General features: G+C 32.4%; 1 protein-coding gene across 2 annotated transcripts in view; it reads left to right on the top strand.

Annotated features, from left to right (window-relative positions):
• Positions 1–1,353: 1,353 nt before the first annotated feature.
• Positions 1,354–26,030, top strand: part of LOC106468831 (synaptotagmin-10-like) — a 48,411-nt gene continuing 23,734 nt past the window's right edge. Inside the window, exons 1-6 of one of the 2 annotated variants that reach the window (XM_022397193.1) lie at positions 1,489–1,552; positions 6,354–6,381; positions 18,723–19,088; positions 23,255–23,448; positions 24,540–24,644; positions 25,462–25,680. In XM_022397193.1, the coding sequence (XP_022252901.1) occupies positions 18,794–19,088; positions 23,255–23,448; positions 24,540–24,644; positions 25,462–25,680 (813 nt within the window). In that variant the 5' untranslated portion in view covers positions 1,489–1,552; positions 6,354–6,381; positions 18,723–18,793. Of the gene's footprint in view, positions 1,553–6,353; positions 6,382–18,722; positions 19,089–23,254; positions 23,449–24,539; positions 24,645–25,461; positions 25,681–26,030 lie in introns of both variants that reach the window. The other variant, XM_013929274.2, reaches the window with a different exon arrangement.

Here is a 26,030-nt window from a genome sequence, read left to right as displayed (position 1 = left end):
CACATAAGAAAATAAGTGTTCTAACAAAATGAAACAAATTCTCTAACAAATGAACTGTTTTATCACATTAAAAAATTCTCTTCCAACCAAAGTTCACATCAGAAATTAACTGTTTACCACAGTGAAAAGAAAGGAAACTTCTTTAGAATTGAGACGTTAGTTAGGAAATTCTTCTTTTTGTGCAAGCAGACAAAAGAAACCAATACAAACTTAGAGCCACTAAAACGTTTAATTTAAATAACCGTAACATTAATGTTCCAATATTTCCAGAAAGCTCCCTCTTTAATAATTATAATTGCGCCTTTTGGTTTTACTCACAGCTGCTATTAATTTTCTATTGTCTTGTTTCTTTAAAAGGGTTATTCCATATAATCCAGAAGATAAGTTGCATCGTTTACATCCCAATACGTTTAAAACATGTTTGGTATTTTTGTATAATCGTTTCATTTACTGTGCAAACAGTTCTAAACTTTCAACAAAATAAAAATCATATATTGTATTCGACGAATAAGATAACATCATGTTAGCTGATTGGATAGTTAGTTATGTACAATAACAGAAAAAGACTGAACTATACATTACAATGCTACTCTTTCCACAGAGGTTTGAAATGTTGTTTTATATATATATATATATATATATATATATATTATACTAATATTGCTACCGTTAATTTATAAAAGAATCTTTTCCAATTTATAGTAATGTGGTTTTTATAGTGTAAATTTAGATCTGTCTTTTTTCTTTTCTCTGGGGATCATTTTGTTTGTTTGTTTATTGCAAGCACAAAGCTACACAAGGGGCTATCTGTGTTGTGCCCACCATGGGTATTGAAACCCATATTTTAGCGTTATAAGCCATCATACTTACCACTGAGCCACTGGCGAGCAGGGAACATAATATTTTCTGCAGATAAGCATATCTCAAAAATAATAACTAAGAATAGTTAAAAACCGTGATACGAGAGAACTTAGACCACAAATAAATTGTGTGTGATTTATATTATATTTCGAAAAAGGTATGAATTTGTAATGTTATAAATGATAATTGAATTTAAGTCACGAATAAAACGAATATTAAGAAGTGAAAGCTTGAGACAGTCGCTCACATTAAAGTGTGTTTGTTTATGTTATATTACGAGTTTCCTTTTGTGTCAGATAGAATAACAAGTTTAATTACTAAGGCATACTCGTCATGCTCTCTTGTGAAACCTTCTTTGTGATTCTCTATTCTAGATCTTGAGGGCGCTTTGAGTCAGTGCAGACAGTAACGTCATCACACGCAGTTTTCCAGGTTAGAAATAAATTGAAATGAGTCGAGCGCTTGTGTCATCACAACCTGTGGCATCCACCGGTACTGCTTGTAAATTACTGTACTTTAGTCGATACGAGTAGTTCCACCAGAACCCGCTCGTGGCGCTCGTAGCTCCATTTTTCAGGAACAAGCGAAGTTTCCGGATTGACTACCACAAAGGCTATGGGAGTGTTAGGCAAGGATGAGAATGCAGCTGACCCCCATCCACTCCATACCCATCAGGTTTACCCACCTGAAGGTAAGAGATTCTGTCAAGTCATGAATTTGACGCCTTTGTTATTATTTATTATAAGTCTAAAGTACAGATAGTGTATATTAGAAATACCTAAAATAAAATGTAATAGTTGATGTTATCTCCACATCTACGTAGTATTTAAAAGCAAAAAAAATAGTTATTTAAACTTACTACTCTAGCATTAGAAGCAATGATATCAAAGTAGGAACTTCCACTATCTAGAATTGTTCCTAACAATATGTGTAGAAATACCGAGAAACAAATATAAAACTCATGAGAATAACATTATTTTATCCAAATTGTTTTAATGATACATATATAATTAAAGTAAACAACGAATGGATGGTGGATGATAATATCCAGTTTACAAAGTTTCTCACTCCAAGCTCATTCTTATTTTAATACGTGAAAATAATTGTTATAGCATTTTGTACTATCCATTAAAACTCCTGTACTGATTGTTTAATTAAGTACATTATTGTCTGGCTGTTCAACTTCCCTCTAACGTATTTACATTGCCTTAAATCCTATATACTGACTGTTTAGATGTATTTTTTATACTTATTTATTTCTTATGTGGCCTCTCCTTCCCTTTTCTGTAGCTTATACATTTATGTTTAGTTACTATTTTATACATGATATCTATATTACATATGTCAACCACACTTTATCTGCTATATCCACCGCTGGCGAGTCCTTTCACCTGATATCAGGGCTCTTCAGGCCGTTAGAGATACATCAGTTATAGTAGTGGTTGAGACGCCGTTTACATATTACCAACTTGTGCAAGAAAGGCAAAACACTAAACAACTCAAATTATCATGTTTACTTATTCACGAAACAAATTAACCCTGGTGAATAAATCAAGTGTAAGATTTTAGTTTTACTCCTGAATGAAAATGAAAACAAGGAAACTAATTATAAGCACTTGTCAACAATGCATTGAATCTACGTATTCCAACATCAAAATACGTATAAGGAATAAACCAAACTAATTTCTAATATACAACACTTTCACAGCTCTAATGTTAGATCAAACAAGCTAAAATATATTTCAGTTATCAAATTGGTTCCAAAGATACACAAAACCGCAATTAAGTTGTTTATGAGTCAGTTTGATATTTCTCTCAGAATACCAAAAAAAGTCAGTTTGTCACAATTCAGAGTAGCGTTATTTTGTAGAAATTTCTGATTCGAATTTGTAAGACATAATTAAAAAACAAACAGAATTAAACAGTGACTCGTAACTGTGAAGGATGTTATACCTTTCTGCTTGTCTACAGTTTGTCTCAGCAAAATGTTACCAATGTAAAGCAGATTTACCTTGTAATTTTTCTACCCTGGTCCACGTATTCCCATAAAAAAAAAACACGCAGCAATTTCCAGCGCTGTTTCACGTACAATCTATCTGTCATTTTTCTACAGCACCTGAAATGTAAGTGATCTCATTAATGTCACGTCTTGGTAAGGAACCCTGACAAAAAGTGCTTTTCTCACGACAAACGCACACTTAAATAAAAGCCCCCCCCCCAGTGGCACAGCGGTATGTATGCGGACTTACAACGCTAGAATCCGGGTTTCGATACCCGTGGGGGGCAGAGCACAGATAGCCCATTGTGTAACTTTGTGTTTAATTACAAACAAAAACACTTGAATAAAGACACAGATACAAAGTTTTTAGAACAATTATAGGTTAAAACAATCTATTCCGTGGAAACTTTCTTCTTTGGCAACTGTATAGACTATCGTAACTCTTTTGATGATCCATTGTGACCAACTGCTAAATATCACATGTTATTTTAAACTCTTAAATATATTTTCTTCTGTTTCTAACGATTTCGATCCGATTTATCATTATATTGAGTTCTGAACCAGTTTTGGTCTGTCCAAAGTTTCTGTGCTACGAAGAAAAAATGTGTGATATTTTACTGTATACTTACAGACAATATCAATTTGTGTTAACTTTTCTTGTTTTCTAAGTTACTGCAAACGATATATGTAACTATTCTTGTTTTGTGGACAACCGCAAGCACTTTATGCTCTTATAAAAATTTTAATGGTGTGAACACGAAACGTGATTATAATAAATTATATTTGTGATACGAGAATAGTGTTAAGCTTATTATATTTTTAACACTAGATTCTGTATTCGGTCCCTCAGGGTTTCTTTTTTTTAGAAGAATAGCGTATAAGAGTATTTCAACCGGATAAAGAATATAGTGTGTGTGTGAGCTATTCTTATTTTGTGAATAACTAAAAACAATACAAGTGTTTGAATTATCTTTATTTTGTTAATAGTTACAAATAATATATGTTTGTGAGCTGTCCTTATTTTGTGGATAACTAAAAACAGTATGTGTGTTTGAACTGTCCTTATTTTATGGATAACTAAAAACAATGTGTGTGTTTGAACTGTCCTATTTTGTGGATAACTAAAAACAGTATGTGTGTTTGAACTGTCCTTATTTTGTAGATAACTAAAAACAATATGTGTGTTTGAACTGTCCTTATTTTGTGGATAACTAAAAACAGTATGTGTGTTTGAACTGTCCTTATTTTGTAGATAACTAAAAACAGTATGTGTGTTTTGAACTGTTCTTATTTTGTGGATAACTAAAAACAGTATGTGTGTTTGAACTGTCCTTATTTTGTGGATAACTAAAAACAATGTGTGTGTTTGAACTGTTCTTATTTTGTGGTTAACTAAAAACAATATATGTGTTTGAACTGTCCTTATTTTGTTAATAAATACAAGCAATACACGTGTTTGTATTGTCCTTATTTTGTTAATAAATACAAGCAATACACGTGTTTGTATTGTCTTTATTTTGTGTATATATACAAACACATACAAAATATACAGTAACCCTATATATATATATATATTTGAGCTGTGATGAACACAGGAATATTCAAACCCTATATATATCATTTTCTTTTCTCGATTAGTATAAACAATATATGCTGTGAAATAGTTGCGTTCTTCGTACATTAATCACATGTGTATATTCTTCTCATTTGTCTATAAGTGTGTTAATAGCCCAGACAAATGTTATCTGAATGATCGCATACACAATAGTTTTGTGTATTAACTATTCTTTTTATTTGAAAAATAAAACACTATTGCATGTGGATAAATTACCCTAGTTTTATGAATATTAAACAATAACATTAATTCACTTTTGTGTTAATGTTTCCTCTCTTTTTTGTCTAATAAGACATAACACGCAGTTATGTAAGTAACTGTATTGTGCACTAAAAACATACATTTATGTAGTGCTTCCTGCGTTCTGGTTGGTAACACAAACTTTTTTAAATTATCCCTGTGTTGTGGATGAGAACACAAAATGCTCGTCTGTTCAGGATCATAATAGAAAAATGTTTATTTGTGCCTTTATAAATTATCCCTGCGTTCTGGATTATAACATAAAATATTTGTATATATATATATCCCTAAATTACTTCCGTGTTATCAATTATTTGAAAACATTTGTGTTTTTCTTAATTATTCTTGTATCATGAATGATAACATATAATTTGCTGTATGTTTGTAAGTTATTTCTCTGCTCTGGATGACAGAAAAATACGCCAAGGTATTCGTAAATTATCCCTGCATTCAGGATTATAACATAAAATATGTATGAGCGTTTTATAAATCATTTCTGTATTCTGAATGAAGAAACAAAACACGCAAGAGTATGTTTATAAATTATTTTTGTGTTCTTAACGATAACACAAAATTTGCATGTGCTGTTTGTAAATTACTCTAAAGTTATTAATGATAACACAACTTTGCGTGTAATGTTTGTAAATTACTCCTGTAATCTGGAAAATAACACAAAACACGCGCGTGTGTGTTGATAAAATATTCCTGGTTTTGGATGAAGCACAATATATGCGTGTGTGGGTGTGATTAAGTTACTTCTATGTTCTGGATAAGAATAACTGGATACACGTTATCCATATGATCACGTATAACTGGTTTCTGTTTTCTAAAGAGTAATGCATCCACATTAGAATCGCTGATCACGTACATACTTATATATAACGTGAAGCCATAGTGTCTTATTGCGCAAACAACAGTGACATGATATCAGATCAATACGTTCAGCCTGTATCTGTCGGTTCCATATAGTGTTGTAAGAGATATTCTTACTATGCTGGACAGAATATGACCGCCCTCCAGAGATGCGACAAGATCATTTCCCTGGCTTTTACGGTATCATTAGCAATTCATCATTACCCGCGACACTAAGTCATTAAATATATCGTGTCTAATTTCACATCATTCACCAAGCCAACTTCAATCAGTACACATGATAATAGTCCTTAAAGCATAGCTTTAAGACATAAAGATTTTTCACAAAAATTTAAGAGCAGGAAATAAAAGGAAATAAGGAAATAAAAATGAAAATATTTCTAGAAATTTGACGGTGGCCTTCTTATATTCATCTTCAATATACAACTGCTATTTGTTAATATAGAGATCCGTTTCGAGCTCACGCATAAAGGTTTTAGTGAACAGCTGGTGTGTCTAGAACTCCGTCAAAAATTATTTATATCAAATCTAACAAGTTAAGTTTGGTGTATTGTTTCTGCTTTTTTTTTTTTTACAACTTCCTCATTATATGAGTTTGCGTATTTTTAAAATATTTGGAGTCCATTGTATCATGCCCCCACAGCATCTCCAAAGAAGTACCAGATTTATGATATTGAAATTGGTGAATGAAATATATGCATATATATAAGACTCGAGGAGGAGATTGAAAGTTTAAGCCTAAGATGTCTTTTTACTGTTTCCTAGGAAACACCATACAACAAATGCTGATCACGTAAGTAAAGTCATTTGAATAATCACAATAAGTTATGAACTGAAATAAAAAGCCAGAATAAACTTGTCTGTAACTAATGAAGATCAAACTGAAGAACAGATAAAATATTTGCATCTTCTTAATTCCCCCCGGTGGGTCAGCAGTAAGTTTAATAGCTTTCAAAGCAAAATTTCTTTGTTTTATTCCCTGCGGAAAACAGAGTGCTTATAGTCCATTGTGTAGCTTTTTCCGAAAATAAAACAACTTTCTAATAAAGGCTTAGTACTGAACCCTTGCGTAATATAATTAACTTTACCATCTTTGTTATTTATTTTTATCATTACTTTTTATCACTGGATTTTTTTGTACCTATTCATAATCTTTCAATAAATATATGTCTTTCTACTATAACCCATTTTCTAAATGTTGAATTGCGTTTCCAATGGAGATACTTTACATTTCTCATCCTGTATTGAACATTGGTTATTTTCACAAGTTTACATAACCCAATATCCCACATAATACAGTTACCTGGTGATTTCCACTACTACGTCAAAGGAACTTGGTCACGCACCGTCATTTAGCGATATTGATCTGTGAATACCAGACGATTGTAAGACAAAGTCGCTACATAAAGATTCAAAATACAAGGTTAACATAATAAAGACGGCAAGGTGCCCGATCTTAAAAGATATTATTTAATTTGAAAATATATCCGTAAATCTGTTCTAATCTTAACGTGGGTAACTTTCCTGGGCATCATCAAGAATGTGTAGCGGAGTAAACGTAATACAGTGGACGTAATTTCAATGTGTCAGAAACGTTACGTTCTAATTATTCTTTTGAGACATAATTATCAGTGGATTATAATTACATATATAATTAATACACTACGATCAAGTGCGCGTACGCGCGCACACATATACAAACTAGAGGTAAAAGTTAAGTATTTGGTACGTTTCTAAAGCTAGTGAATAAGACTCGTATATACATATCATAGTTTTGGTAAGTTGTGTATATTGAGCAAGAATGCGTTTAATGTGTTTCAAAATGTTTTCTGAAAGAACTCAAAAGCTAGTTTCTGAATAGAAAAAGAGCAAACCAATCAATATCATTTTATAACTTTATAGTAGGATTTATCTATGAGCGGCACCAATGGCATTTTTCACTTAATCTTGTTTTTGCTGACAACTTTTCGCAGCAATAAAGCTTGTTTTGGAATTTGGGGCTTAGCAAATAGTTGGAAAGCAATGAAAAATATTAGACAAGGTAGAAATATATGAATAACCCAATAGAATGAAATTCCATTTCTGTGGAAGGGCAGTTTTTTTTATGCCAGACGTTATATCTTTTGACTGCTATAGGCTGCCCAGTTGTTACTGTACCACATGTGTAGCAGTCGCTTTAGCTGTGGGTTATAAAACCGTAAAACGTTCACCGTACAAAAAAGACGACAGAATCTAGGCATTCTTTCAGAACACCAAATATTTTACTCAAAAACAGATATTTTTTCATCGCTAAATACCAGTATTTCAAACATACAAAAATACATATTGTGATCCTGACTTTTGTAGCACAAAGCTTAAACGCAACTATTATATCTACGAAATGTTTTAATGAGATGTAAAATTATACTACTGATATTACTGAATATCCGGTAAGTGTTTCATTGAGATGTAAAATTGTACTACTGATATTACTGAATATCCGGCAAGTGTTTCATTGAGATGTAAAATTGTACTACTGATATTACTGAATATCCAGTAAGTGTTTCATTGAGATGTAAAATTGTACTACTGATATTACTGAATATCCGGCAAGTGTTTCATTGAGATGTAAAATTGTACTACTGATATTACTGAATATCCAGTAAGTGTTTCATTCAGATTTAAAATTGTACTACTGATATTACTGAATATCCAGTAAGTGTTTCATTGAGATGTAAAATTTCGTCATTTTGAAACTATAAAGTTACAAGTGGATAATAATTTTTATTTTTCGTATTTATTTTTGGGAATGCACATTTTCGAAACACTTTTTAAAAAATGCAAAATTACAAGTCAGTTTGTATTTCTTTTGTGTATTTACTTGATTTGAACTCATCTAATGTGTTACAGATTGACTTGTTTGTTTGTTTGTTTTTAATTATGCACAAAGCTACACAAGGGCTATCTGTGCTCTGCCCACCACGGGTATCGAAACCCGGTTTCTAGCGTTGTAAGTCCGCAGATATACCGCTGTGCCACTGAGGGGCACAGATTGACTTAGTTGATAAAAAATTACACACACTAAATCTGCAAAGTTTACACTAAATCTGAAACCATCTAATATTTTAATGGTGTAAACTCCGTATAAAAAAATCTTGTTTTAAAAAGTGCCGCTTTTAGAAAATATTAGATCTTTCTGGTTTTTTCAATAACTTAATAAATAAAGCATTAAAATATTTAATCATTGCTAAAATTTAAACTAATATTGAATATGATATACGAATTTTTGATACAAGACTCGAGTAGATCTTGGTGAATAGTTCTTAATTAATTTAAATATAACAAGTAATAATATTAAAAATTTCTTTGGATCACAGATACCTAGCAAACGACACTGATTATGTAACTTCATTGTTTCTGTGTGTTAGCAGTTACCTAACATTGTTTACGGGTGTTAATATACTTCAATTTTTTATTATCTTAACACCTATCAGTCATTGTTTTTGTGTGTTTTTAGCTGTTAATCTCTGTTTTTGTGTTTTTTTATGTATTAGCAGTTACGCCCCCCAGTGGCACAGTGGTATGTCTGCGGACTTACAACGCTAGAAACCGGGTTTCGATAACCGTGGTGGGCAGAGCACACATAGCTATTGTATAGCTTTGTGCATAATTAAAAACAAACAAACAATTAGCAGCTACTAATTGTTGTTTCTGTATTGTAGTACCTACTAATCAATGTATGTTAATCTTACCAGTTAGCAATAATTATATTTGTATGTTAGCAACTACCAATATTTTTATTTATGGTAATAGCCGTCAATCACTGTTATACATACTAGCACTATGTTATATTTGTTAGAAACTATAAATCATTGTTATGAGTTATCGATCATCACTTCTGTTTTCTTACTAGGAGTCGCCAATCATTGTTCTTGAACGTTATAAATTATCATTCGTTGTTTCTGTATACTAGCAGTCACCAATCATTGTTCATGCATGTTAGAAGTTATCAGTCGTTGTTTCTGTATACTAGCAATCATTGTTCTTGTATGCTAGAAGTTGCCAATCGTTGTTTCTGTATACTAGCAGTCGCCAATCATTGTTCTTGAACGTTATAAATTATCAGTCGTTGTTTCTCTATACTAGCAATCATTGTTCTTGTATGTTAGAAGTTATCAATTGTTGTTTGTGTATACTAGTAGTCATTAATCATTGTTCTTGTATATCAGAAGTTATCAGTTGTTGTTTCTCTATTCTAGCAGTCGCCAATCATTGTTCTCACATGCTAGAAGTTATCAATCGTTGTTTCTGTATATTAGCAGTCATCAATCATTGTTCGTGCATGTTAGAAGTTAACAGTCGTTGTTTCTCTATACTAGCAGTCACCAATCATTGTTCGTGCATGTTAGAAGTTATAAATCGTTGTTTCTGTATACTAGCAGTCACCAATTACTGTTCTTGTATGTTAGAAGTTATCAATCGTTGTTTCTGTATACTAGCAATCATTGTTCTTGTATGTTAGAAGTTATCAATCGTTGTTTCTGTATACTAGCAATCATTGTTCTTGTATGTTAGAAGTTATCAATCGTTGTTTCTGTATACTAGCAATCATTGTTCTTGTATGTTAGAAGTTATCAATCGTTGTTTCTATACACTAGCAATCATTGTTCTTGTATGCTAGAAGTTACCAATCGTTGTTTCTACATACTAGCAATCATTGTTCTTGTATGCTAGAAGTTACCAATCGTTGTTTCTGTACACTAGCAATCATTGTTCTTGTATGTTAGAAGTTATCAATCGTTGTTTCTGTATACTAGGAGTCATCAATCATTGTTCTTGTATGCTAGAAGTTATCAATCGTTGTTTGCTAGCAGTCACAATTCATTATTCTTGTATGTTAGAAGTTATCAATCGTTGTTTCTCTATACTAACAGTCTATTGTTTCTACATTTTAACTGTTACCAGTCATTGTTCGCGAATGTTAGCAACCACAGTTTATTGTTTCTGGGTTTTAATTTGTTTCTATTTGTTAGCAGCTACAGGTTTTCATTTCTAGATGTTAGAAGAAGCTACCAAAGGTTGTTTGTGCGCAGAATTCTTGCCGTTTCACATTTTGAACTATCTAAAAGATTATGTTGCACGGAAACAATTCATATTTTTAATAAGTTAATGCAAAAACTAGGGAGGCGCTACAGTGATATCTCGTTCAGTCGTTAGCTTCTTCACTGCAAGCGTTAAAGCCGTTGTCATGGTTACATTTATCAACAAGTTAAATCAGCTTTGTGTGTTTAGCGCATAAACGTTAGAGCGTCTAATAAATCTGCATAGTCTCTATTTGCCGTATGTTTATTTCGCTCTTAATTTCTCGGCCATATTCGGTTACTAATTCACATAGATTGGTAGAGAAAAGCACACATTATACTCTGAGATAGCCCATCAAATGAAATACTTTCACAGTCTTCAGCGTCTTAATTTGTAATGTATGTTAAGAACCTGCACTAATACTGTGTAATGTAAACGTTTTATTTGGCCTTTTAGATTGATCTTGTGGCTCTTGTGGATTAATGTATAAAATGGAATTCCTTCAATGATGTAAATTGATGTGGTATATTGTTAGTAAATTGAACAACTGTTTAATGAACAATTAAGAGAACATTTGTTCAATGATGTAGTAAAGAGTATATCTGTCTACTTACGTAGAAAGAAAACTCAAAGTGTATTCATATACACTGTTTATAATTCCTATTTCTAATAGAAAACTCTGTTATTCGTACATACAAAAAGTAACTGAATTTCAGAAAGGTTTTAAAATACACATGTAGAATTGTCACAAATTACTTAGATCATTATCAGCAGTTTCCAAAAGGAAAGTAAAAAAAAAGAAGATGTTAATTAGCCTAAATTATTGTCCAGAAATTGTTAGAAATTACTACATCATTGGGAAAATGTCACATGAAACACTTGCAAAAATATTTTGAAATCACTGAGTTATGAAGAAATGCAAGAAGTGTCAAACAGTCTTATTATATCGATCGAGTAAAGATAAAGACATATTACAATTACTTATTTAATCGATTGAGTAAAGATATAGACATATTACAGAGACTTGTTGTAACTGATTGAGTGAAGACAAAGACATATTACAATTACTTATTTAATCGATTGAGTAAAGATATAGACATATTACAGAGACTTGTTGTAACTGATCGAGTAAAGATAAAGACGTATTACAATGAACTTTTCTAACAGCTTGAGTGAAGACAAAGAGATCTTACAGTGACTTATTGTAACGGCTCAAATAAGACAAAGATATTTAACAATAAGCTATTGTAACGGCTCGTCACGTTACCATGACTTATTATAATGGTTCGATTTAAGACAAACATATAGCAGTGACCTGTTGACAAAGAAATATTTAGTTAACTGTTTATATCTAAAGACAACTTCTTGTAAAGTTGAACTTGCGATTTCCATTAAAGCCACAGGCGCGAGCGTTCTGGAGTGATTAAACAATTTAAAAGTCCATTCAATTACTCTCTTTCTCCAGTACTTGACGCTGACCTATCTAACTGGCACTAAACTCCTAGAACGCATAAAACTGCGAGAGCTCATTTTAAAACGTATCCCATAATGCCTCAAATGAACAGTTCTCTTCTCAGCCTTACGCCCGAGACTTAAAGGCTCATGTTTTCACGCTACTTCAAAACAAGCTAAGAAATATGTTACTATAGAAGCCATGTTGTGCTTGTTGCTATAGGCGACGAGTAAACTTGGGTGGAATAATTTGTAGGCTTCCATCACGTTGACCTAGAATAAGATTTACTTCTTACAGTTTCCTGTCAATTATCCATTACATTGCACTCGGGATGCTTCACACCCGCTGTTCCAATCTTCGTTAGAACGTTTGTTTATCATCCTCAGTTGTTCTTGTTCTGACCTTGAACCATCAGTTTTAAAATGTCCACGCGGATTATGTCAAAAGCAATCAAGTAATAACCTTTTTTTATTCTCTTTGTTTTACAGAATATATTGTTTGTTCTGTTACTGAAGAATCACTATTTTTATATTAACGAATCGTTTAAAAATTGAAACTGATATTATCTAAATATATGGTAATTTAATAATTATGATATCACTGATGATGGCTAGCACATGGATAGGAAAGAGACACAAACTTCTTAGATAAGAAACACTTCAATTTTATTAAACAACAATTCACTTAAGATCAGATAATTCAATACAAACCTATCATACATTTTCCCATAAAAAAATGTTGCTCTTTGCATCATTTTGATTTATGTTGTTACTGTACTTTTTATCAAAGTTCTTATAAAATAAAGTTTAGTAAATATTTCTCTGCATAATTTAATAAATAATTATTCTTTGTAAGCAAATTTGTTATGGCTATGACATTAATGTTTTTGACAAAAAAAGGCACTAGATGGCTAAAAGTGATAACAGTACTATAAGGCACTGGATTGATAAAATGTATCTAGTTGTGTATTATACTTCTTCCCATATTGTTAATGTTTTGAAAGTTTAAGTTTCAAGCTTTAACAACCATTTAACCGCCTCACAAAGACAAGTAATCAGGGTTTTCCTAACGTCTGTGGCCCATTTCTTGTTATAATATCTGACAATCAAATTCTGTTAATACCTAACTCATATCACGACCTCCGGATATATATTCAATACCTTTTACAATATGTGATGATTTAACACTTTCATGTAATATCTGATAATCACCATCTTTCATATATCATCTGACATTCAACACCCACCATATAGTATCGATATCCAGCACATTTTATAATATATGATATTCAACACTTTCATGTAATATCTGATAATCACCATCTTTCATATATCATCTGACATTCAACACCCACCATATAGTATCGATATCCAGCACATTTTATAATATATGATATTCAACACCTTTCATATATATAATGTTCAAAATCATTTTATAATTAAAATATTTAACACCTTCTTTAATATCTAATATTTGACATTTTCCACACAATATTTGATACCGAACACCTATTCAGTCTTCCTCACTTTCGATATTGCTGTATGTTTAGTATATTCTACAATGCTTAATATTAAATGCATCCGGGGTTAAACACTTTCAATAACACTCAGTGTTGAACACCCCTCTATAATATTTGATATAAAAGCATGTTCCTTAATAAGGGAGGTTAACGCCTTTTAAAATAGTTGTCAGTTTAACTTTCCAATTTTTTTCATTGTCAAGTTAATTAAAGATTTTGCGATCTCGCCATCTTATCTCTGTTATTCGAATTAATATTAACTTCCAATCAAATTACTTGGGAGATACCTAAGTAATTTACTATTGCTAATGTACAACAAAAGTGGTTTATTAGAGCCATTCTTATTCAGTAGTGATTTGGAGAAACGTTTCGTGTCTTATATGTCATAGTGAATATCATCAGGCCTTCCCTTTCTTTATGTCATACTTATATCTATTAACATGAGTAATAAGGATCGCAAGCTTCAAATAGACATATTTCTTTTGATTGCCACAAAACGCGACATTCGTGATCACCAGCTTTGGAAATTATTCCAAACATCAATCTTATAAAGAATACAGTGAAGTTGTCCAAATCACGAAATGACTGTGTAGTGAAAGGTAAAGAAGCAGAAGAACAAATTTGTCTGGAAACATTAATTAGCTTCAGACGTTTAAATATACACGGTTTTCATAGTTACATAATTTCTATCCATGCTAACTAAAGTAAACTTAAGAAGAAGAAAAAACAATAAAGTTTTCTAAATATCAATTATTAGTTAATTTATGATTTAATTAAAAAACGTTTGGTCTAACATACTAAAGGTAATAACAAGAGGTGCAATTAATATAATTTAACAATATATCTATAACCTACGTGTAGGGTAGCACACAAAACCTCATATGACAAGCATCTTTTCTCATAAGCTAATGTTTCATTACTTTAGTCAGTTGCAGATGTGCCATCGTTAACCCAATTCGTTATTAGGAACACATGATTCGTAGTAAGTTAAAACATGTTCTCAACGTGTAGTTATTGAGGTACAGCTTATGCTCGATGTGTGACTAGTAACTCACAGCTTTTGCCTGATCGGTGGTTTGTAAATCACAACTTCTACTTAATCTATGGTTGGTAACTCACAACTTCTGCTTCATCTGTGATTAGTAAGTTACAACTTCTGCTTCATCTGTGATTAGTGAGCTACACTTTCTGCCTAATCTGTGGTTAGTAAGTTACAACTTCCGCTTCATCTGTAATTAGTAAGTTACAACTTCCGCTTCATCTGTGATTAGTAAGTTATACGTTCTGCCTAATCTGTGGTTAGTAAGTTAGAACTTCTGCATCATCTATGATTAGTAAGTTACACTTTTTGCCTAATCTGAGAAGTTAGTAGGTTACAACTTCTGCTTCATCTGTGATTAGTAAGCTAGAACTTCTGCTTAATCAGTGGTTAGTAAATTAGAAATTCTGCTTATTCTGTGGTTAGTGACTCACAATTTATTCTTAATATATAGAGTGGTTGGTAGGTTACACTCGCGTTCAATATGTGGTTCGTAAGCTTCAAATATATTCTGCTGTTTATTTACTACCGCGAGAGACTAAGTGAGATTGTTTCTTACTATTAGCAACTATCGTCCACACAGACACGATATTGAACTCCCTGTAACGGATAGTGTTTGTCTGGAGATGTAAAACTAGACCAACAGAGAATTTTTCTCAAACCTGTATAAGAACATACACTTAGTAAAAATAATGAGGCTGAAGACGCATTTTATACATAAAAATATATAATTCCGGCGATGAAAAAATGTTATAAACTACTTTCATCGCTGAAATGTTTCACAAATGAGACGTTGAGAGGCGAAATATAGTTTGATGACATTATAATAGTCTTTCATGTAAGGTAAAAAAAAAGTTGACTGGAGAGACCTCTATGACTTTGATAAATAAGAAATTGGCTTATTAGAAGTAAAACGTTGGAGCTGGTGGTTAGGACCCTCGACTTGCAGGTCGCGAGTTCGAATCCGATCACCGGACATACTCGTCTTTCCAGGCGAAGAACTGTTATATAATTACGATTAATCCCACTCTTAGATGGTAAAAGAGTAGCCTGCCCAAGAATGGTGGTGGGTGGTGTTGACTAGCTGCCTTCCCTCTAATCTATCACTTCAAAATTAGAGGCGGATAACGCAGATAACCCTCAAGTAGCTTTGCGTGAAATTCAAGAACAAAGAAAAAAAAACAGTAAAATGTTGGAGCTAGAGCTAATCACGTTGTTCCAAACAGGTTTTATGAGAAAATTACTTCCAAGTATTTTAGGAATTTTAAAACCCTCCAAATGGTTTTTCATTAATTGTCCTGAAAATATCCAATCCTTATTACCTGGTAATGTAATTATTGTCTAAGGTGAAACAAATAAAACGGTAAAAACTTAACAGTCGAATGTAGCTTTTAAAACATTATTCATAATCCGACCGATACAAATAAACAGAATTACCGTCATTATGGTTACACCTATTAAATAATTTTCGATCATCATAGATGTCTGAAAAGTTTCCTTCGAAATCCTTTCACGTATTTTATTTTCCTTTTATGTTTAACTACATACTTGAAAAAGCTATCATTTCCATTGAGAATTTATTTTTCGGTAGTCATATAGTTTACTATATTTCACTAAACCGCCTCTTGGTGGCTAAGCGGTAAACGTAAAGGTTTATAACGCTAAAAGTCGTTGTTTCCGTATCCGCGGTGAGTAAATCACAGATAGCTAATTGTGCAGCTTTGTGCTTAACAACAAACATACAAGTTTTATTGGAAATTTTCTATTGATTACCTGTGGCATATTATTTCAGAAGTATTTTTCTAACGTTTTTCTATATTTCAATATCTGTATAAATAAAGCTCTTGCGTTTGTCTGTAGGCAATTTTTCTTGCAAACTTCTTGATAAAATGCTACAGATCTCGTATCGTTAAAAAGGGCCTTTCCCACAGAATCCGGTTTGCATATTGGCATTTCCATTCGGAATCACCTTTCCTTTTTTTTTTTTGATTAGTCAAATTTTTTTAATGCAACGAGTATGCTACACTATAGCACAATGGCGTTGTCATTACGTGGTGACTGACTTCGATTTCAACTTCAGTTTTTTTTTATTCGCAAACTATTTCACACAAACAACACTTAACGCGGATGTAATTTCTTAAAAATAATTAATATTATACTAAATACACTTTCTATGGACTTTTCGACTTATTTAAGTCTAAACTACACATAAGCAGTTCGTTTAAAACCATATGCTTATCACTTTGTGAACATGCATTCAGACGTTTCTGCATATTCAGCTACATTTGCCTTCATTACAAGTTTATATTTACTCTACTTTGCAATAATTTTGTTTTTGTTTGTTTCATAGACTGCTATAAACACCTTTTGGCTAATTTATTATTTTATTCTTGTCATACACTGAACGCTCATAACTCTTTCAGACTCTGTACACAATTATAAATACCATGACTTTACTTTATTGTTTACTTTACGTGTAGTTTCATTAAGTATAATTACGTACGTATAGTTTTATTAAATAAAGTTACGTCTACGTGAGTTTGTTTGTGTGACCGCGTAAACTTTTTCAAATAGGCCCGGATCTATCGATCTAACACACAATGTCTGCAAGAAAGTGTAGCTGTTGTTGTTGTTTGTAGTTAAGCACAAAGCTACACAAAGGGATATCTGTGCTCTGCCTACCACGGGTATCGAAACCCGGTTTCTAGCGTTGTAAGTCCGCAGACATACCTCTGTGCCACTGAGGGGCGAAAGCGTAGCTTAAATGGCGTGCGTAAAAATGATAGAATAAGGAAAATTCAAACGAAGGGCATGAAACTACTGCAAATGTTTTGCGGGTCGCAGCTAGTATACAATTAAAAGCAGATTATTTTATCTCAGAAAATGCATGTTTATTTAGTCTTTATAAAAACTTGTTTCTAGTGTGACACAGTGATTAGTATGTGCATCAAATTATTAAAGGTTCGATTCTTATTACCGCAAAAACGCACTCCGCACTTGATAGCAGTAGCTGCGCTATAAGAGTGGCGGTCAAATCCCCACTATTCAATTACACAATAGTAACCTAATAGTATGGCGGTGATGCTGTTTATTAGCTGCCTTCATTCTAGCATATCAATTCAATTTTTGGATAGTTATGCACAAAATGCGTTTGTGTAGCTTTGCACGAAAAATTCTTAAACAGGTAAATAAAGTTATAGAAAATTCATAGCGTTAAGGATGCTTTAATAATTTCATTCTTTCTACAATATATATATATATATAAAGTTTTCAGTAGTACGAGCATACAAGAAAAAGTCATTATATTTTCATATTAAGTTGCATTTGCTTAGACATTAGTGAAACATATTTAGCATTTTATAAACTTTACTATATATATATATTTCCAAGTTCCTGCCGAGTACTTCACACAAACGCGTCTTTGTCTCTGCTGTGATCAGGCATCTCACTTTCCAGGAAAACACATATGCAACAATAGCTCGACACAAAATCCAGTCAACACTTTCCAGGAGAACACACATGCAACAATATATAGCTCGACATAATATCCAGTCAAAAATTCTTATTGAGGAAATATTCAAACAGAAAAAAAGGTGTTAAAAAAAAGAACTAAGACCAATGCATGCGAACTACTATACGTCCACATCATGACGTGTTACGTAGCCATATTTCAATCACTGAAAGAGTAACTTGATGCATCAGTGTATCTGAAATCTGGGTTTGTCCTACTTTGAAGATCTTCTTTCTTCGTCCTAAAACCACTGAAGAGATCTGTGAAAGCGAAATTAATTTTTTTGTAAATGAAAGGGATCTTATGTGCTGTTCGTATAACTGTGTAGTTGTTTGTTTGTTGTTAACCTTAAAGACACACGCAATGAGCTATGCCAACCACGGGTATCGTAACCCGATTTTTAGCTTTCATACTTACCACTGAGCTACCGGGTGGCTAAAACTGTGTAAGAAAAACTAAATTCTAAAATACAAATTAATGTTTTAATATAAACTTCCTTTGTACTAATAGTCTAGCATGTTTAATATTGGTTTTCCCTTTCTATCTAACAGATGCCGGACTTGCAAGCGTGCCTCAGTTTATTATTGCGTTGATTATCCTAGCAGTCACTGTAGTAGGCGTAATGACTTACTTTAGTTATCGGTGGCTAGTCTCTATCCTTCAACCTCATCATTCTGCCAGCGACAGTAGCGCCGCTTTAGTGCCCACTACTGTACATTCAACAGAGCCCAGTAGTACTCCATCATTGAAAATAAGCCACAGTCTACCAGACATAAACGAAGAGGTCCAAAAAGAGCCTCACTGCAAGAAGACAGCACCTCCTCGTCAGACCACCTTACCAACTGTCCCAACTCGTCATCAGACTTTTCAGAGACAGCTATCCCATCGTCTCGATATTTACGATGTACCATTTGAAGGTATGGGTTTAATTCCTAACAGTATAACTTCATAAACTTGTTTTACATATCTGTGTATTGTGGCAAATTCAGATGTACGTAAAGGTACCTAAGTAAGTGTTCGTTTCAATTTTGGTCCTTTTTGATAATAGTGAATTAAGTATAACGTCCTTTATCAACTAATGCTCATTATGATTGCTTCAGAATAATTCAACTGTCTAATCCGAAACTTCGTATCAAAAGTTTATGATGCACGTTTGTTAGCAAGTTCAGCCTTTTTAAGTGAAAGCGCTCACAAGGAAGAAGTGAAGAAAATATTGATTTGTTTAAAATATAGGTTAGTAGGGTCCTACTTTCTTTCGCACAGAAATCCATTAGTATGCTATTGATTAAGTTGCTTATTTAAATAACGCGTTATTGAATTTCATAACCAGTTATTTTTGCAATGCAAAACCATGTGTGTACAACCTACGTGTAGGGGTGACTACGTGCGAAACTATGTCACATAAATTTTATTTCCACATGTAAAAATCTTCGCTTTAAAGCTTTCTAAAAACTTTGAGTCTCCACCAACGTAAATGAATAAGATAATTATTTTTATTTAATTCATTTTAGTTATTACTTCAAAAAACACGATCGGCATTCTTGATGCTACTTCAATGTGACTAAAGAAAAATTGAAAAGTTGTTTTTATATTATTGTGTATACAACACTTCTTAGGTGAACTAATGGTAAGAAGAACTAAAAATAAAATAATATGGAAAAAACAAAGTTGAATGTTTACTAATCTAGGATCACGAACGTATATTTATCCATAAAATCCTTGCATCTTAGATACTGAGAACATATTCAGAAGGAACTTTTATTAAGCAGGAAAAACTGAAATTATAACTGATACCTTGTAGTTTTTTGTCCAAACACGAAAATAGTATTCAGTTAAAGAATGCCTCGGTAAAAAAAGAATAAAGGATTTTTATAATTAAGAATATAAAATAAAATATTCTACACAGAACTGAACAGTAGGAAGCAACTCGTGAAGGAAAATTCCAAAGAACATTAGAAACCTGGAACGTTTTAAGTGCAAGCTGGGGAGAATTTACTGCTTTATTTTCAGCGCGGACTTGAATTTAATTTGTGGATTTTCTTCAGTGTAGACTAAAGGGTAATTTAAGATTTTTAAGCCAAAGTGGATAGTACTTAATGGATTTGTTTTAGTGCAAACTAGAATACAATTGGTCGCTTCTTTTAGTACAGACTGAAGAGGAATTAGTGGATTGTTTTAATGCAGGTTGAAGAGTAATTAATGGTTTTTAGTGTTTGGCTGTATAAATTAAGAATTTTCGGGAGCAAATTAATGGATTTGTTTTCAGTGCGAACTAGAAATTAATTAGTGTCTTGTTTTAGTGTAGGTTGAAGAGTAATTAGTGGACTGTTTACGTGCAGGCTGAAGATCAATTAATGAATAGAATGCAGACTAAAGTATCATTAATGGAGTATTTTTAGTTCGTGTTGGAAAGGAATAAGTTGACTATTTTATCTAACCTAGAGAGTTATTGGTTAATTGTTTTTGGAGAATACTGGTGATAAATTATTTGTTTATTTCCAGTGTATAAAAGTAATTACTCGATTTCTGTCGGTGCCGGATGGAGAGTGATTAGTGGACTTATTTCAATTTAAACTTTTGCTGAATCATTTATTATTTTTCAATGCAAGATGAAAAGCAGTTAGTAGATTGCTCGCAGCACAAGCTTATAACTGATTTATTTGGATGTTTACAATACAGAATGATGGGCAGTTAGTGGATTTTTCCCAATGCAAGCTAATAATTGATTTAGTTTGTTGTTTTTCATGCATGATTATGAGCAGTTAGTGGTTTGTTCTTAGTGCAAGCTTATGACCGACCGTTTGGTTATTTTAAATGCAGAATGAAAATAAATTAGTTAACCATTTTCAGTGTAAGTTAGCGAGTGAGCTGTCCCCACCTGAAACTAAGATGAATTATTTTGTCCTGGCTGAAGAATATGGCCTAACTTACATTTGTTAAAACAGCCGAACTAGTGTTTAGGTCGTCACTTGTAATTGAGGAAACTATGGAAGTTTCACATTTGAAGTAAAATTATGATCTAAAAAGGCTCTAAGTAATTGTTTTTTATATTTAATTTTCAAAACTGTTTATTCTGAAATAATTATCGGATAACTATAACACAACTAAAGTTTGCCCTCGGGTTTTACATTGTTCATCACCATACAGATTTGACAATGGAAAAATACTAAAAACTAGTGTATAGATCTAGCGCTTTCACGCCAAAAAATAAGCTCATCACAATGAAAATGTCACTTTTTAACCAATTATTCTTAACAAGCTCAATAGAGTTGCAGGTTTCCAGTAACACGAGTGCATTAATAGCATTTCATCTACATTTCATTTGCTAAGCAGGTTATCGAGTGAGAAAACTTCATAGTTTGTTTTATTAAAATAATCTATTCTATTAAGAAAACAAATAGAATTAGTTAATATAACAAATAAAATGTTAAATAATAAATAGATGTACTTCGATTCAGGTAATACATTTTTCAGAAGCTTCATTTATTCTAAAAGAAAATACTTAAGGAAGACTTGATGTTAACATTTCATCAGCATGATATCACTTCCTGAGTCAAAGTTACATTTCTCCTGTGAATAGTGTCACAACCGTTTCAATTATTAATACATTTTGAATTATTTAGAGAGTAATTTTTTTATATTAACATTGGTTTGTTTGTTGCCCAAAGCTACACAATGTGTAGTCTGTGCATTGCTCACCGCGGTTATATCGAAACCCGACTTTTAGCGGTATAAACCCTCTGAATTACTGCTGAGCCACCAGAGTGCTATCAGCAGAGTAATTCAAATTTTGTATATAGAGAGACTAGATTATATTTTTAATCTTTCAGAGCCAGCAAACCATAGAAAATGCTTCAAATACAGGAAAAAGAAAACATGGAAGAATATTTCATTTTTATAGCTTGCCATATTTCACCAACCTACGATTTTAAATAGTTATACGCCTCTAAGTACATCTTTAGATTTCAGAAGAGGAACGCTTTTACGTAGTATTAATTATGCAAAGTTTTAATTATACGTTATTAAACTAAATTTTTAGACAGAAGTGTATTAGTCGCTAAAGCAACTTCAATATGTCTCCCAACAACCTGTTTGTTAAGCCTTTCGCAGTATGCTCTGTTTTTTATTGAATTTCTTGTACCTTATCGACAGGCAATTCTACTGATTTCGGCATAAGGAGAGGATTATATTCAGTCTATATTCACAAAGTTGGATTTTATTTTCTCGCCGCCAAACAATTTTACTGTTCCGGTGTAGTGAAAAAATTATATTTAGCCAAAATCAATCCTTTCACAAAAAGCTTTGTTTTTGATTTATTTCGTTTCTTCATTGTCAAACGATTTTACTCCTTCCGGTATAAGGAAAGGGTTTTATTTAGACCCAATTAAGCCTTTACAAACGTCTTCGTCTTTAATGAATTTTATTTTCTCATCTCCAGACGATTTTTCTTTTTTCGGTATAAGAAAAGGGTTTTATTTAGAGCACATTAATTCTTTTACCTAAGCCTGAATTCTTACTTTTGTGATAGTTAATGTTGTTGTTTTTTCACCAAAAGATGACCGTTTCGTTTTCGTGAGTAAAGGATGAAAATATTTTTTGTCTTCTTAGTATCAGTTAACTACCATTCTTCCATTTTCGTTAAAAAACTGCTGTGAATATATTAAAGTTAAAGATACACCTTAAAAAAATGTGTTAAGTAAACATAACCTCCATTTTAATGGTGCTTTTTAACGTTACTGTTCTTAATATTCTTCCAAAACTTTATTTATAAACTTACCAAATAATGTTAGATCTAATCTTATTCAACATAATGTCATAAACATGACAACAAAGTGAGAAGGTTAATGCAACTCTTGGATACTTTTATATAATTGAAAGTAATTGTCAGGTAAACTTGTGAAAACATAAAAAATTAGCTAGATTATGAAATGTCACAAAGTCAACGCTGAAAATGCCGTTTATTATTGTTCAGACAACAAGAAAATGATACAGTTCTTACGAAGATTTAAACAGTAAAACATATTTTGTGTTGTAATTCTCAAAAATAAAAAATATCATAAAGTACAATTTCACTTGTTCATAGTGTGCAACAAATCACCTCGTGAGACGCCATCTGTTGGAGAAATTAAACCGGAACTGTACAAGAGAGAGCTGGTCCGACAGGTGTCCACTGAAAGCAACAATACGTTCGAAGAAGATGGAGACTATGGAAAGCCTTGTGGGAAACTCCATTTCACTCTCAAATATGATCAAGACGTGGAAGGCCTAATTGTCAGAGTATGGGAATTAATGTTGTCGTGTAAACAGGAGATGTTAGACTTTATCGGAACATAGTACGGTTTAATACACTCAACCGTTTAAGAACGTTAACACATTCAGTTTAACTTCGAGAGTTCTTAATGGAACATTAGATTGTTTATGATGTTATATATGTTGTTTATGATGATATATATGGCAATCACTATATGAAACAAAGAATTTTAGAAGTTGTGTCATTTCGTTATAGTTATAATTTCTTAACACATGTGCTACAGTCATTTGTATTTAGTATCTCATAAATATGGCCTACTTTATGTTTTATAATTATATATATGTATATATATATATTACCGGTAATGAATAACAATAATGCTTAAATATTCTTTGTATTCTAGGAACAATACTACATATCTTTATTCAGAAACTTATCTATGAATTTTTAATAATTTACTAGATACCAAAAAAAGTATAACTGACTTTAGCAAGATTTTAAATATTCAGTACATGGTTAAGCTCGATTCATGTTGTTACAAAACCAAATCGTCCAGAACATAAAGATGACGGCAAACATCGCCAGTGTAGGATAATCAAGTATTCAGTCAATACTTTTATTTTTAAGTATATCAAAAATATAGGATACTCAGGGCACCAATCTGTTCGCCGAAATTCCCAATATAACATACATAAGGTTTCTGTTTGCATAAGGGTCAGTATACCACGGAACGGCAATAAGAAAATAATCTAATGAGTGTTGTATTTTGTTATCCCTTTCGCGTGAAACAATTACTTTTAAAGAATTTTTCAGGAATGTGTCGACAGCGTATGACTTCTATTCAACCAAACTAAAACACTAATTCATATTGTCAGATTTAACTCCCTTATTTCCATCTCTCTAATACGAGTTTCTCCCACTGTTACTCCACAGATCAACTATTTTCAAATACAAGTTCACCATTCTCCACGATCAGGCTTAATTACTCCTTCTAATGTAAAATAACAAGGTAATTCGATTTTCTTTTAATTCACGAGTCAACTCTCTTATTTGAGCTTCTTAATATTTAAACTCGGACTGCAGACTTTATTTCTATAAAATATATTTTCGTTTCCAGGTTCTTGAAGCTCGAGACCTCCCAGTGAAAGATTTCACGGGATCCTCGGACCCATATGTCAAGATATATCTTCTCCCCGATCGAAAGAAAAAATTCCAAACACGGGTTTGTATGTTTGTTTGTTTTAAGTTAGATTACTTTTTTTTACTTCTCAATCCTTGGCTTAAATCAGTTTAAAATTGTAACCTCGTCCTATTTGTTAGATTGAAAAAATTCAAACTTACGTTTTTCTGGTTTTTTTGTTTTGATTTTAAGTTCTAACTTATCACAATAGTTGACTTGCCAATGAGCTAACCAAATTGTGATGATGTTAAAAGTAGACACCCCTTATAGATCAACTCTGTATAGGACTGGGATTATGGCAGATAACCTTTAAGGTCGTTTTCAAGTTCATTCGGGTAGAATAAGTTAACATGATAACATTCGGCTTATTCAATTCAATATTGTCCAAATTAGACCCTCATTTGACCTGAATGACAATGAAGATGACATTAAAGGTCAAATGCCAGGGTTTCATCCACCCTCACCCTAATCTCGTTCTATGTGTAATTTATCTAAGATTGGTTCATGTCTCTAACAAGAATGACATCAAGACCATTTTTATACATCTTTTTCCTGGTTGGAAGGTCAACTACAAGAAGAAAGCAACTCTCATTTAAAGAAACTTATAAGTATCAGCTATTTTTTGGTTTTATGCATTAGTAAGAATGGCTGCAAATAACCAGTAGTTACATATATGCAGCCATTATCATTGTTGTGCTTTGTTGATGGTGTTCTTGAACTTTGGTACACCATGAATCGCTTTTCAGTGTTAATATAAAAACCACTCAAGAGAAGAGCGTTTTTAGAAAGCGTTCGATCTTTTTTGACGTCTGGTAGAGAGATTTTATTTCAGATGGTTATACTATGTTGTATGAAACAGGTTCATCTCAAGAATCTAAACCCAGTCTTCAATGAAACGTTTGTATTCGGCGTTAGTTATGACCAGTTAAAAACCCGCACGTTACAGTTTTCTGTATACGACTTCGACCGATTTTCCAAACATGATTTGATTGGGCAGGTTCTAGTTAAGACATTGACAGAGGTTTGTGACGTCACCTATGACGTGGAGTATATCATGGACATAATGTGTGTTCCTCAGGTAAGAATTTTATGTATCATTTAGTCAGAATTTACACATACTTTTTATACACTAACATAATCTGACAAACGTTGAACACTCTAATGTGTTACATATCTATATATATATAAATATATATATATACATACGTTTTTTGTACTAAACAATGTTGCTTACTAACGGCTCAACACCACTGTATACAACATACTTCCTAATAATGGCTGGAGACGGCTGATGTACCTGATGATGACAAAACCTTGTCGAAACGTTGTACATTTGCTGTTATGTTAAACTTATATTAAAGTTTTTCTTCATTACCCATTCAAGCCGTCTCCAGCCATTATTGGTCTCAGAGTGGGTTCCTCGTCATC

Source organism: Limulus polyphemus, unplaced genomic scaffold (assembly GCF_000517525.1).
Source record: "Limulus polyphemus unplaced genomic scaffold, Limulus_polyphemus-2.1.2 Scaffold3181, whole genome shotgun sequence".
In the NCBI taxonomy this organism is placed as follows: Eukaryota; Metazoa; Arthropoda; class Merostomata; order Xiphosura; family Limulidae; genus Limulus; species Limulus polyphemus.
The sequence above is the reverse complement of the archived record's forward strand: the minus strand, read 5'-3'. Positions and strand labels throughout refer to the sequence as shown.